Source organism: Balaenoptera borealis, assembly GCF_965194805.1.
Source record: "Balaenoptera borealis genome assembly, chromosome: 10".
Classification (NCBI taxonomy): domain Eukaryota; kingdom Metazoa; phylum Chordata; class Mammalia; order Artiodactyla; family Balaenopteridae; genus Balaenoptera; species Balaenoptera borealis.
In genome coordinates, this window is record NC_138874.1 from 116,826,218 (window position 1) to 116,839,847 (window position 13,630).

Consider the following 13,630-nt stretch of genomic DNA (forward strand, 5'->3'; position numbering starts at 1 on the left):
TCACAAGACATACAGAGTGTGTCCTGGGAACTTTGCCAACACGTTCCCAAGTACTGAGCAGTGACGCCATCCCAGCCCAGAGCGCCACGGGTTGTCGTGTTCTGGACGCTTGGTCCTGCAGCGAAGTCAGTGTATCGGTCAGTCTGTCCAGAGTGTCTCCCGTCATAAAGTGGGGCAGCTCCAGCAGAGCCTGATGGGAAGTGTCCTTGATGACTGGTTCTTAGGAGCCTTTTTGCCTCGTTCTGTCTCTTTTTGAGGCTAAAGTGTAGGGGGAGGGGGGTTTTCTTGCAGTTTTATTTTTTGGTTTTGGGGGTTTGTGGTTTTCTTTGTTTTTTTTTTTTTGGCCACACTGCATGGTATGTGGGATCTTCCCCAGTCCGGGATCGAACCCGTGCCCCTTGCAGTGGAAGCGCAGAGTCTTAACCACTGGACCGCCGGGGAAGTCCACTATAGTGTGTTTTTTTTGTTTTTTTGGGTTTTTTTAATAAATTTATTTATTTTAATTATTTATTTTTGGCTGTGTTGGGTCTTCGTTGCTGCTTGTGGGCCTTCTTTAGTTGCGGCGAGCAGGGGCCACTCTCCGTTGCGTGTGCGGGCCTCTCATCGCGGTGGCTTCTCCTGTTGCGGAGCACGGGCTCTAGGCCCGCGGGCTTCAGTCGTTGCAGCACTTGGACTCTAGAGCACAGGCTCAGTAGTTGTGGCACACAGGCTTAGTTGCTCCGCGGCATGTGGGATCTTCCCGGACCAGGGCTCGAACCCGTGTCCCCTGCATTGGCAGGCGGATTCTCAACCACTGTGCCACCAGGGAAACCCCTATAGTGTGTTTTAAAAGAACTTTGTACTTTAGTAGAATTCCTGCAATGAAAAATGAGTCTTTTCTAATGTTTGGCCTATGTTTTCAAGACAACACTCGTGAATAACACTTTTAGATTCCAAGAGTAGTTTTATTTGTCAGCAAAGTTACTTATTTGAGTAAATGCTCAGTATTGCCACCAGCTTGCTTATAATCAACTTCAAATGCAGACTCAACAAACATAGGTTCCTACATTAAAAAAAGAAAATCATAAGCCACTGCAAATGAAAGGAAGTACAGAAATCCTCACCCAAAGTTCACCAAGCCACAAGCTCAACAGTGCGCTGGGGGCTCTGGGGTCTGGCGCCCGGGCAGGGGGCGAGTGAGGGGGCACTCGAGTTACTGCTGAGAAAGCAGAAGTGTCAGGGAAAGAAAGGTCTGCCAAGGAAGCCTGTAGAATCTTTCTGAAACTAGCAGTTTGGTTTTGTTAGCCTAAGTCTGGACTGTTGAATAGTGAAGGAAAACCCCTTTCCTGACGGGCTTTGGCGGCTGGGACTGTTCCGGTGTTCAGTCTGACCCAGGCGTTCGCGGCTAAGGGCCGGGCCCCGCAGTGCACTCGCAGCCGCTCGGGGCGCCGTGTCGGCGTCTCCTGTAGCGCCCTGTGCATCTTCCTGAGCCAGGGTCGGGCTGGGGCGCGGTTTGCTAGGGACTGGCGTCCCGAGGGTCTGCAGGGAAGCGTCAGGTTAATGCAGGGGCCTCAGCAGGCCGCACTCAGCGCCCGAGCAGCGTTCTGGGTTGCAGGCCAGGGCCTGGGTCCTGTGCTTCAGGAAGATGGGAGGCCGCAGCGGTGCCAGGGCAGGGCCCGAGTCTCGCTTGGACTTTAAAATGATTTGTTCTCTGGTTTTTAAACAGAAGCTGAAAACATTGTATTTTCCAGTTTTTGAAGAGCCGGAAGACCCCAGCAGTAGGTCCTTCTTCTCAGAAATAATCTCTTCTGTGTCCGACGTGAAATTCAGCCACAGCGGTCGGTACATGATGACCCGAGACTACCTGTCGGTGAAGGTGTGGGACCTCAACATGGAGAGCCGGCCTGTCGAGACCCACCAGGTGAGGCCGCGGCATGGACCCTGCCACGCCTTGCACGCGACCGTCCCTCTGACCTTCCTGTACTTTCATTAAGGTCCACGAGTACCTTCGAAGCAAGCTGTGTTCCCTGTACGAAAATGACTGCATCTTTGACAAGTTTGAGTGCTGCTGGAACGGCTGCGACAGGTGAGCGCTGCGTCGTGACCAGGCCCGAAGCACGCTGATGTCCGCGGAGGCGGGCCGGGCTGCCAGGAGGAGTCCCGATGGGCTTGGCTCTCCAGGCCGTCTGGGAGGCGCGGCCGCAGCACGGTGGAAACGTGGGGCGTCTGAGCCCACTTCCCACCTTGCTTACGATTCCACCTGTATGTAAACAGCAAGCGTAGTACGAGGTTCATACTGGCTGTTTTTAAAACGCTTAGTGGATGATAATTTCTTATTTTTTGTTATTTCCAAGATGAGTGAAAGGAAGGCGGTGGGGAGGTTAGTTACTGTGGCCTGTGTGGGGTGGCCACGTTCCAGTTTGCCTTCGGGGACAAGTGGAGGACGAGACCTCAGAGCCGCTGCTGTGCTTGGACAGAGTGGCGGTGGCTGGTGTGAGTCCGTGGTCTGCCTCGTGATGAGGCGGCCGGAGGCCTCCGCCACCTGGCTGTGCATGTCCTGAAGGTGATGGCGGTGCTGCCGAGAGGTCTGTGTTTCGTGTTCTACGGAATGCCACGCTTCACGTGATGGAAGGAGATGCTCTTGCATCGTCTGTGATGGATTCTGTGCCGGGTGCTGCTTGTCAAGGGTGTCAGTGAGCAGAGGACCTCGCCACTTCCGGTGAGGGACTGACGGACATTCTGAGAAATGCTTTGGCACAAACACCTAGCAACATCAGATGTCACGCCACAAATCTCTTCGTGGGTATAGATGAGCTCACAACCAGTAAGGCCAGGAGTGAAGAGGGAGCAGGAACTAGAAGGAAGCCCTCCTTGGCCTCAGGGCACTAGCTGGAACCAGGAACCTGCAGCCCAGGAGGGTACAAGAGCTGTGGCCCTGGACCCACACAGGGTTGGCAGTTGAAACTGGGACCCTCGGGGTTATGGAAAAGGCATCCATCTACGTTCAGATGGGTCCCAAGGGAAATGTATCAGTCTGAGACCTTGGATTGGAGTGGATGAAGTCCCCTGACCTTTGTGACCATAAGCCTCCCGCCCCCCCAAGGACGTGTGTTTGTATTTGTACTGACCTGGAGAAGCTCACTGAGGGTAAGTCCCAGCAGACAGGCAGCCCCGGGCACCCGCACTGTTCACAGGCTGATGTGCCACCTGTTAGTGTCTCCTGTTGCAGACACGGGGCCCCTGGGTGGCAGGGGACTTCACTACTCACAGCATAGCAGAGCAGCATGAGCTTGGTCAGAGTGCCTTGGGGGTGACACAAGGGGCCCGGGCAGAGGCCGCTCACGCAGCGGGGTTGGCCTCACACCAGCACACACTCAGCTTGGGGCTCCACCGCTTTTACAGAGAGTGGTAAGCAAGGCTGCAGCCCTGAGATGTGGCCCAGGTAGAGAGCACTGAAGAAACGCATTCTTGGCAAACCCACTGAAAACACGTAGGGGTGCCCGGCGCCCGTGGCGGACTTGTCTTTCCCAGTGCTCCCGGGCTCAGGATTTCCCCAGATTAAAATCAGTTAAACAGGAGCTCGCAGGTGAAAACCACCGAGCACATGAAGGAAAGCCAGTGGGAGCAAGCCAGCAGAAACAACCACAGAACTGTGACCTCTGAGAAATCAGGTACTGAAATCATATGCCACAGAATATAAAATGAGAATGTGGAAATACTCACAGGTTAAAGGACGGAACCAGAACCTGAACATGGAACCATAAGGCCATTAAAAACCACCCAGGACATTTGGAAAAGAATCATGCAGGACTTCTAGAAATGAAAACTGTGGTAGTTGAAAAATCACTGTGTGAATTTAGCACACCCCGTGAAGCTGAAAAGATCTTGAATTAGTGAACTGAAGATGAGAAATATTTTAAGAAGAAAGATCAGGAGAGATTATCCAGGATTCAGCTCAGAGAGCCAAAGAGGCAGAAAAAACATGGAATGTTGGAAAACACGGAGGGTTAGATAAGGTCCAACGTAACCTAAGTGGAGAGAAGTGTCCAAATTGGAGGATTGTGGAGAAGTAGCAGTTAAAGTGTCAATGGCCAGGAATTTTCTATAACTGATGAAACACTGAATACACAGATTCAAGAAGCACAGAAATCCACATCCAGATCATAATGAAGTTACAGGGCACCAAAAACAAAGAGAAGATCTTAAAAGCAGCCAGGGGAGAAAAGACCCGTTGCCTTCGGAGAAAGGGTGTTCAGACTGCGGGCAGACTTCTCGGCCCGGCAGTGGAAGCCGGAAGGTACTTTGATGCAGTGTGTCGTGATCCCTTCTGACTCGCTTCCTAAAATTGTGTCCTGAGATAAATGATCATGCAGGAATATGCCTTAAACAAGGCCCCAAACCCAGACAAAGAAATCCAACTACATTAAGACTTTAAACTTCTTTGTATCATAATGAAACAATGGAAATAAAACCCACAAAAGCACATAAAATTAACGAAGAGATAAATATCCAGAATATGTGAAGAATCGTAAGTCAGTGAGAAAGTCCTAACAACTCATGAATGGGAATTAACAGAAATGGGGGGGAAATGAATAAAAACAGCCATCCTCATTAGTAATCAGCAGATCAAAGCAACAGGGCCGTCCCTTCACATCCATCAGAGTGACGGAAATGTTGGGGTGCGTGGAGGTGGAGGCCAGTGGGCGTGACCACCGCCCCTGCCCTTCTTCTGAGGCTCTCTGGCCGGGTGGGCTGGGAACCTCTCGAATATACAGACAAGAAAACACGTTCCAAGACGTGCCCTGGAGGCAGCTGACCCATGCCGGGGTTCCTCCCTGGGCGCGCGGACGAGGAATCGTCCTCTGTTCATGGTGTGGACCAGACGCAGTGAAAGCCAGGGTTACAGCTGCACAGACCTGTACACGATCACACAAGTGACTCATCTGCTGTCTAGAGCATGCAAGACGGTTTTGTTTTTAAGACCGTGTAACTGTTCAAAGGACAACCGTGTACAGGAATGTTCCCTGCACGGTTCTTTATGCTTCGCGGTAGATCTGAGATATTGCAGAACACGTTTACGTTACCCACCCGCAGCACGTCCAGAAGCTCTCTGGTGGCGCCTGCCAACGTGCCCTGCCTTCCTGCCTGGAAGCTTGTGTGGAGTTGGGGGCGGGGGCAGGGCTAGGTTTTTGCCATCATCTCAGTCACTCTGCCTGGGACGGCGCTGCCCGGCAGTTAAGTTTTGCCCCCCTTTGTCGTGCTCCTGTGTTTCGCGGTGTTCCCACCTAGGCAGCACCTGGCCAGGTGCCAGGGAAGGCTCTCATTCCCGCCGTGTGGAGCAGCGGGCCGGGGGGACGTCCACGCCCACGCAGGTGCCGTCAGGACTACTGAATAATAGTGATAATTGTAATAAACGGCATGAAGGTTGGTCTGCTTTTATTTCTGTCACGCACCAGCACCTGTAATCAACATTGATAATAAAATACTCCTTCCCGAAAAAATTCTTTCATTGGTCTCTGTTCTGAATACTTGCTGCCGTTAAGTTTTTTTATATATATATATAAATTTATTTATTTATTTTTGGCTGCGTTGGTTCTTCGTTGCTGCACGCAGGCTTTCTCTAGTTGCGGCGAGTGGGGGCTACTCTTGTTGCGGTGCGCGGGCTTCTCATTGCGGTGGCTTCTCTTGTTGCAGAGCACGGGCTCTAGGCACGCGGGCTTTAGTAGTTGTGGCTCGCAGGCTCTGAGGAGCAGGCTTGCGGGCTCTAGAGCGCGGTCTTCAGTAGTTGTGGTGCACGGGCTTAGTTGCTCCGCGGCATGTGGGATCTTCCCAGACCAGGGCTCGAACCTGTGTCCCCTGGATTGGCAGGCAGATTCCTAACCACTGCGCCACCAGGGAAGTCCCTGCGGTTAAGTTTTAATAACACAAATGTAAGCTTCAGATCAGCACGTTTGTTGCTTATCCTTTTGTGAACATCGTGTTCTGTGTGGAAATCAATGTGGGCAAGTGCCAGTTGCTGGCGGCCCTCCTGGGCCCCACTGTGTGGCCCTGCTGCGTCCACCGCCACATGGGCCCCTCCGTCCCTGAGGTGTGTGCATTCCAGGCTTCAACAGTACAGGTGAGATAAGCCAGGAGAGCTTATCTTTTTTTGTGGTGTGAGGTTGTAGATGAGGTTAATCCGACGCTGAAGGATTTGCACAGTCGGCTCAGCCCTGCACTGTGTGAATGAGGCAGCACGTGTCTCGTGGGGCCTCAAGACCCGCCCCTGACGATTCGGGGATGGCCCAGGAGCCCAAGGTGCCAAGGCGGAGGGTGCAGGACACTCTGGTCTTACCCCGCCCGACAGGCCCGCTGAGGCAGGGGCTGGACGCACACGGAAGCATTTGCCAGCAACCAGCCACTCTCCTCTTAGCTGTGTAGAGAGACCAGAAGTTTCCACCAGTGTGATAGAAGCGCGTCACGGTGCTGTGCGCTTCAGTGGAGACGTGGGAAGCCGCCACAGCCAGCCCGGAAGGGAAAAGACCACGGGCGCTGCTGCAGCGTCTGGAGTGTCGGGAAAGAAGGCCCCGGCTGTCTCGCCCACTGACCCCGTGTCTGAGGCCCCTCCTAACTATTTATATACCTGTTACTTCACGAGAAAAACGCTTTTAAGATTAAAATGAACTTTAAAACCTTGTCTGGTCAGTCGTGAGCGAAGATGGTGACAGATCTCACGAATGTCTTTTGAGCACGTGTGGAGCCCTACTGAATCAGGGACAAGGCGTAGGAGGTTAATGAGACCGTCCCCCGAGCCTGCGGCAGTGACTGTGTCGGGGTTTTTACCTTGTTTGAAAACACATTAATGTAATTAAAACTATAAATCCATTACTTTTTTCCGTTGTATTTATTTTTACGGATAGGATTATGTATACGAAGTTTAGGAAGAAATTCTCACTGCATCTCTCTCCTGACCATTATCATTTTTCATTTCTTATTTGTAAAAATGACCCTGCTGTGTAGAATTGGGGGTAGGAGAGGTAAGCAGCTCTATCCACGCGTCCAGGGCCGGGCGGGGCTGGGGGTTGGGGGTGGCCACTTAGAAGTCTTCCTCTCCTTGTTTTGAGCAGTGCAATCATGACTGGGTCCTACAACAACTTCTTCAGAATGTTCGATAGGACTACATGGAGGGATGTTACGCTGGAAGCTTCCAGGGAGAACAGCAAGCCTCGCGCCAGCTTGAAGCCTCGCAGAGTGTGTGCAGGTGGGAAGAGAAAGAAGGACGAGGTGAGCGTGGACAGCCTGGACTTCAGCAAGAAGATTCTGCACACGGCCTGGCACCCAGCGGAGAACATCATTGCGGTGGCTGCCACCAATAACCTGTACATATTCCAGGACAAGGCCAACTAAGGAGGCAGCGGGACCCGCGTCTCGTGCAGAATCGCGCCTGGTCGTTTGGTGCCAGAGGACAGGCGACATCCTCTCCGTGAAGAGCAGGGACGCCCTCCTGCCTCCGCACAGACTGCATGGGCTGGCCGCACGGGTGCCCGCGGGCTTCTGCTTCAGCAAGGTGAGCCCTGGGTGTCGCTGCTCAGGTGAGAAGCCCGCTCGAAGCAGAGTGATGGACAGGACTCAAAAGAGGCCATTGCTAAAATAAACGTATTTATTGAAGTCTGAGCCTTCCTTCCAATTTATAGACCAAAAATTAACATCCACGAGGAAAGTTGTCAGATTCAACGTCTCCTCCTGTCCAGCTCTCCTCCTCCTCCTCCGCTGTCATCCTGGGGCCTCCACGTGCGCGGCTGCTGCCCGCCTTCCCTCGGCCCCTCTCAGCCCAGGCGGGGCCTCGGCCGGCGCGGAGATTCGGCCGAGCGGGCTCAGGCCGCTTTACTCCCATCACGCCTCTGGTGTAACCGCCTAATAAAAGCAACACACTCTAAAAAGTGTTTTTAAGTCCAAAATAAGTATCGTCTTTTTATTTGATTTAATTGCATATAATGAAATTATGCAGAATTCAACTTTAAAAATCTTTTGTCCTTCGTTAACAGAGTGGTGGAACGTGTGCAGTACTTCAAACTCTGAACGTATGTATCCACAAACTTCCATAACTTTTTTGTTTCTGTAGAAATGGTACATCTGACACACCAGGTAAGGTCTGGAAAAAGCCTTAACTGCAGCTGCCTCTGAGAAAGAAAATCCCAAGGAGTAGTAACAGGATCGCTGCTGAAAAAGTAACACGTGGTTTAAAGTATGCCTCAAATTCACTGCAGTTGAAAACTTACGTGCTTTTTTAACCTTTTTAAAAGTACTTTGGGGGAAGGGTAACATACTTTTTAAAAACTGCTGGAATTATATGCATGCCGAATTTCATACTGCATTTCAAGCAGCAAAAATTAAACAATTTTAATTATTATGTAATGCCACCAGGACCTTGGTGGTTTACTTTAAAAGTAGGTTGATATCAGAAATCAAGATTTCCTAAGACAAAAAAATACAGAGGTAACAACACTAAGTGATTGGAGCTTGCGGCCGTGAAATTTCACACAGGAGCCCGAGACCCAGTCCTCCGGGGGACGGGACAGCTGGGGCTCACGTGCTGCTCTTGAAATTAAGGTGTATTTTGGTCACTGGTGATATGGATATGCAAGAACAAATGTCTTGTCAACTCATTCCCCTGAATTCATGTTAACAGGGTGCCACGTTAGCTCACGTTACGTTGGAAATAGAGAATCAACAAGTACATTTATTTTCATTTAAAGGTAATTGTTTTACTGCGTATTGGTTGACGCAGTTCACAAACCTGAGATGTGGAACAGAGTTGTCTAAGTATCAGTCAACCCTGGCCCTTAAGGTAAAGCAGTTCTAGTAAGATGGGGTTGTATTTACTTGTTCAGCTTTTTGACCAAGAAGTTTAATAAATTTCAGATGTTTAACCAGATTTGTACTATGTAACTGGACGACTTTTTTCCATCTTTCCTTTAAGACGTATTTCCTACCAAACAGGAAACCAGCCTTCTGCCTCTCAGGCGGCCCCGGGCAGGAGGCGCGTGCGTGGTGGCTGCTGCCGGCCGGGCGGGGCTCCCTGTGTCCCTGGGCTCTTCTCCCCCGAGTCGGGCAGACGCCCCTCAGAGATGCTGTTGAGAAACGTGTAATTTAAGAGGTGTCTAGCAGTTTCTTCCGTGTCTTTTTCCATTAGACACTTCTGATTCCATTTAAGCCTTTTTCCCCTCCTGATGAGGTAAAAATCCTATGGGTTTCAGACTTGACGTTTATTTCTTCTTCATATTCTTTGTTTAAAAAGTATCTGTTGTATTTCTTGTTCTTCCAAAGCTTACCCCTTTTCTCCTGTTTAAAGCTAGAGAAAGCTAGAGAAATTTTATCTGTTCCTGAAAGGTAATTCTGTGAGTTTTCATCGTTCCTTAGAATTCTGTGCTCCTGTTTTTCCTGAAGCTTTAATGCTGTCTAGGTTGATGGCCTGGGTTGGATGAATACGCTTTATTCGTGTGTGGATTTAGACGTGCACTTTTTAAAGAACAGTGGCGCTTCTAGAAGCCAGTACAGGACAGGACTCAGAGTCTGATTTTAAACCGTCCGCCAGTCGTGGGCGTTCGCAGGATGAGCAGCAAACTCCCTCCCCCGTGGAGCTGAGTAGCCGTGGCCTCACAGCCGGGAGCCGGCCCAGACTGTCCCCTGGTCAGTGTGGTGGGGTCCAGGCCCCACGGGCCGAGCCCAGGGCTCTGGTGCTGCGTGGCCGTCTGAGGAGGAACTGTCTGCACGCTTTTGTCAAAGGGGGTCCAAGGTTGGCACTGAGGCTTTTTCTTCTGAGCGCGTCCGGCGCCCGCGGGCAGAGGCGGGTGCGCAGACCGAGCCGGGGCAGGCCGGGCCGGGCCGCGCCCCTCGTGGGGAGGACGGCGCGCCGCGCTCCGAGTCCCGGTCTGAGACCAGGTGCTGCCCCGGGGTCATGATGGGGCGGCGGGGGACAGTCCTCCCATCAGGAACTGCCCACTGGGTGCTGTGCCGGGAGAAGCTTCCACAGGCGCTGGGGGGACCGGAGAGGGAGGGAGGGGACGCCGCATGGGGCCCACCCCGCCAGGGCTTCTCCATGGGGGTGTGGACGGGGTGGGGACAGCGGGGGGTCGGGTGGGGCCTGACCAGTGCGGCCCACGGGGCTGGTGACAGCCCTCCTGTACTGGGCGGGCCACGGGCAGGCACCCGGCACAGGCTCCCCAGAACCAACCCAGCGGTGCTCGCGGATGGACACGCCACAGCGCTGGGTCACCGGGGTCCGTGTCCCACCCGAGCCCTTGGTGCAGAGCTGGTGAGCAGGGGGGTGGAGTGCCACCTTGATCTCTTAGGAACCGTGGCAGCCCTGACACGGGGAAGGGGGAATTGGAGACCTCAGGGTCTCTGCTCAGCTGTCACCCCTCTCGTCTGGCAGCCCCTCCCTTCACGCCACCAGCTGAGTCCCGCAAGGGGCAGAGTCACGGCGGCGGGACGGGGGGGGTGGGGGACGGGCAGCTGAGATCACAGGAGTCCCGGCCGGGGGGGTGGGGGGTCCTGAAGCATCCAAGGCGACAGCCGCGGCCCAGCCTGACCCCCGCCTCTGCGCGCCCCCAGGACCCGCAGAGCCCGTCCCGGGAAGGTTTCCCTCAGCTGCCCCGCGTCTGAAGAGTGAGGACTGGGGCTGGGGCCCACAATCTCCTGCGACCCCGTCAGCGCCCGGTGAGCAACTGAGAGGACTTGCTGGTCCCATTTCCCTGCTCACCCTCCGGACGGTGACGCCCGCAACCGGAACCTCAGGTGAGTCTGCATCCTGGGCACATCTACAGGGTCCCTGGCACCCCAGGCAGGATACGGGACCTTGGCCGAGGCCAGGGCTCCGGGCGGGACCCCGGCTCCTGTGGTGCTGGTTGTGGAGGCCGACCCTCACCAGGCTGCTCCGTGTTCCTTTGGGGTTTCCTGTGTGTCCTGAGACGATTCACTTGTTTGCCCCAGAGTTTATTAGCAGTAAATTATCTTTGTATATCTTGGGACATCTTTAAAAGATGTGTGTTCCGGGGACTTCCCTGGTGGCACAGTGGTTAAGAATCCGGCTGCCAATGCAGGGGTCATGGTGGTTCAAGCCCTGGTCCGGGAAGATCCCACATGCCATGGAGCAACTAAGCCCGTGCACCACAGCTGCTGAGCCTGCGCTCTAGAGCCCGTGAGCACAGCTCCTGAGCCCGCGCGCCTAGAGCCCGTGCTGCGCAACAAGAGAAGCCACCGCAATGAGGGGAAGCCTGCGCGCCGCAATGAAGAGCAGCCCCGCTCGGCGCAACTAAAAGAAAGCCCGTGCACAGCAACGAGGACCCAACACGGCCAAAAATTAAATAAATAAATACATTTATTTAAAAAAAAAACAAGATGTGTGTTCTGTAAGGATGGGAAGCTAATTTGTTATTCCAAGAACTAACTTTCAGGGAAAATTTGTTTTCTAAAATCTAATTATCTGAATGCAGTGTAACTCTACAGTTCTTATGAGAAATGTTGTGAGGTTGTTTTTGGTTTTCTTTTTTGAGGTGTAACTGACACAACTCTATGAGTTTAAGGTGTACAACATAATGATTCAGTATTTGTGTATGTTGTAAAGTGACCACCACAGTGAGTCTAGATAACTTCTGTCACCACACAGGAAGTTTTTTTTCTTGTGATGAGAACTTTCAAGGTCTCTCTTAGCAACTTTCAAATATGTGATAGTTATTAACTATAGTCACCGTGCTGTACATCTCCAGGACTTATTTCATAACTGGAAGTTTGTACCTTTTTACCCCCCTTCTTTCTCTCTCCCTCTCCCTCCCCCCCCCCTTACACACAGACACTCACAAACACACATAAGCACACACAAATATACATAAACACACACACACACACTCACACCTGCCTCTGGCAAACACCAATCTAGCTACAAGATTGGCTTTGTTTTTCTAGATTCCACATAGAAGTGAGATCATATGGTATTTGTCTTTGACTTGCTTCACAGCATAATACCCTCAAGGTCCATCCACGTTGTCTGAAATGGCAAGACTCCATTCTTCTTATTGCTGAGTGATGTTCTGTTGTATACATGTACCACATCTTCTTTATCCATACCCCCACCAGTGGACACTTGGGTTGTTTCCATATCCTGCCAATTGTAAATAGTGCTGCTATGAACATTGGTGTGCATGTATCTTTTCAAAGTAGTGTTTTCATTCTTTGGATAAATACCCAGAAGTGAAATTGCTGGATCACATGCCAGTTCAACTTTTAATTTTTGGAGGAAACTCCATCCTCTTTTCCATAGTGGCTGCACCAATTTACATTCCCACCAACGGTGTGTGAGAGTTCTCTTTTCTCCATATCCTTGCCAATACTATTATTTCTTTTCTTTTTGATAAATGTTTTTTCTTACTTTAAGTATTAAACTGGTAACACCTGTACAAATTTCAAAAATCTTTAAAAGGATTATAGCAAAGTGTTGCCCCTTCTTCTGAGCCTGGTGGTATTGATAACTCTTGTTAGTCTTGTCTTGGGCCACACTTTTTCTTACTCAAACACAAACATGACATATTCCCATCTCCCCGTTTTTGCACACAAGGTAGCAATGTGTACACACCTGCATTTCGCTCTTTCCACCGCATGGTGGTCCTGGCTGTCTCCCCACAGTTCGGAGGAAACATCCAGCACCACGAGGACGCAGGAGCCGGACTGGGCGGGCATTCCTCGTTCGCCTGGGGGATGCTGACCTGCCGGTCCAGGGATGCTCTCTGAGTAAAAAGATACTGTCTGTTTATCTTACTTTTGTAACATTTTATTTGGAAATAATTTTAAATCAGTTGCAAAAATTGTAGAGTTCCTGCCTGCCCTTCACCCATCACCCAGGTTTAATTAACACCACCTAAAGCGGGTGAAGTCACCCCACAGTACTTGTAGCTCATCCACAAACCTTCGTGTTTGTTTTCCCAGTTGTCTTTTTCTCGCCCGGGATCCACGATGCATTTCATTGCCGCATCTCTGAATTAATTAATTTATTTATTTTATTTATGGCTGTGTTGGGTCTTCGGTGCTGCATGCGGGTTTCTCATTGCGGTGGCTTCTCTTGTTGCGGAGCATGGGCTCTAGAGCGCAGGCTCAGTAGTTATGGCACGCAGGCTTCAGTAGTTGTGGCTCGTGGGCTCTAGAGCGCAGGCTCAGTAGTTGTGGTGCACTGGCCTAGTTGCTCCGCGGCATGTGGGATCTTCCCGGACCAGGGCTCGAACCCGTGTCCCCTGCATTGGCAGGCGGATTCCTAACCACCGCACCACCAGGGGAGCCCACTCCGTATCTTTCAATCTCTAACAGATCCTCATTTCCTCATGACCTTGACCTCAGACAGGTATTTTGTAGAACCTCCCCCAATTTGGGATGGCTTGATATTTTCTCATGACTAACCTACAGTTATACATCTCGGCAAGAATACAGAGATGTTGGGGTCAGGAGGTCCACAGTACCCTAGGTTCCCTTGGCGGTAATTTCCTGGGGAGGCAGTGACACCGGGCCCACGTCAGCAGCTGTCTGCCTGACGGTCACTCGTTCCCTCGTCCCGTTTATTAATTGGATTCTGTCGGGAAGAACTGTCCCTTCCCCCACTTACTTGGTCTCCCTCAGTGTGGACTTG

At 51.7% G+C, this 13,630-nt stretch overlaps 1 protein-coding gene across 6 annotated transcripts in view; it reads left to right on the plus strand.

The window, feature by feature from the left end:
- The window catches only part of PPP2R2D (protein phosphatase 2 regulatory subunit Bdelta), a 43,704-nt gene extending 35,755 nt beyond the window's left edge, over positions 1 to 7,949 (plus strand). For 2 of the 6 annotated variants that reach the window (XM_082407991.1, XM_082407990.1), the window contains 3 exons: positions 1,731 to 1,900; positions 1,974 to 2,065; positions 7,086 to 7,940. In XM_082407991.1, coding sequence (XP_082264117.1) covers positions 1,731 to 1,900; positions 1,974 to 2,065; positions 7,086 to 7,365 — 542 coding nt within the window. In that variant the 3' untranslated portion in view covers positions 7,366 to 7,940. Of the gene's footprint in view, positions 1 to 1,730; positions 1,901 to 1,973; positions 2,066 to 7,085 lie in introns of all 6 variants that reach the window. The other 4 variants (XM_082407987.1, XM_082407989.1, XM_082407986.1 and 1 more) reach the window with 4 other exon arrangements.
- Positions 7,950 to 13,630: the final 5,681 nt, after the last annotated feature.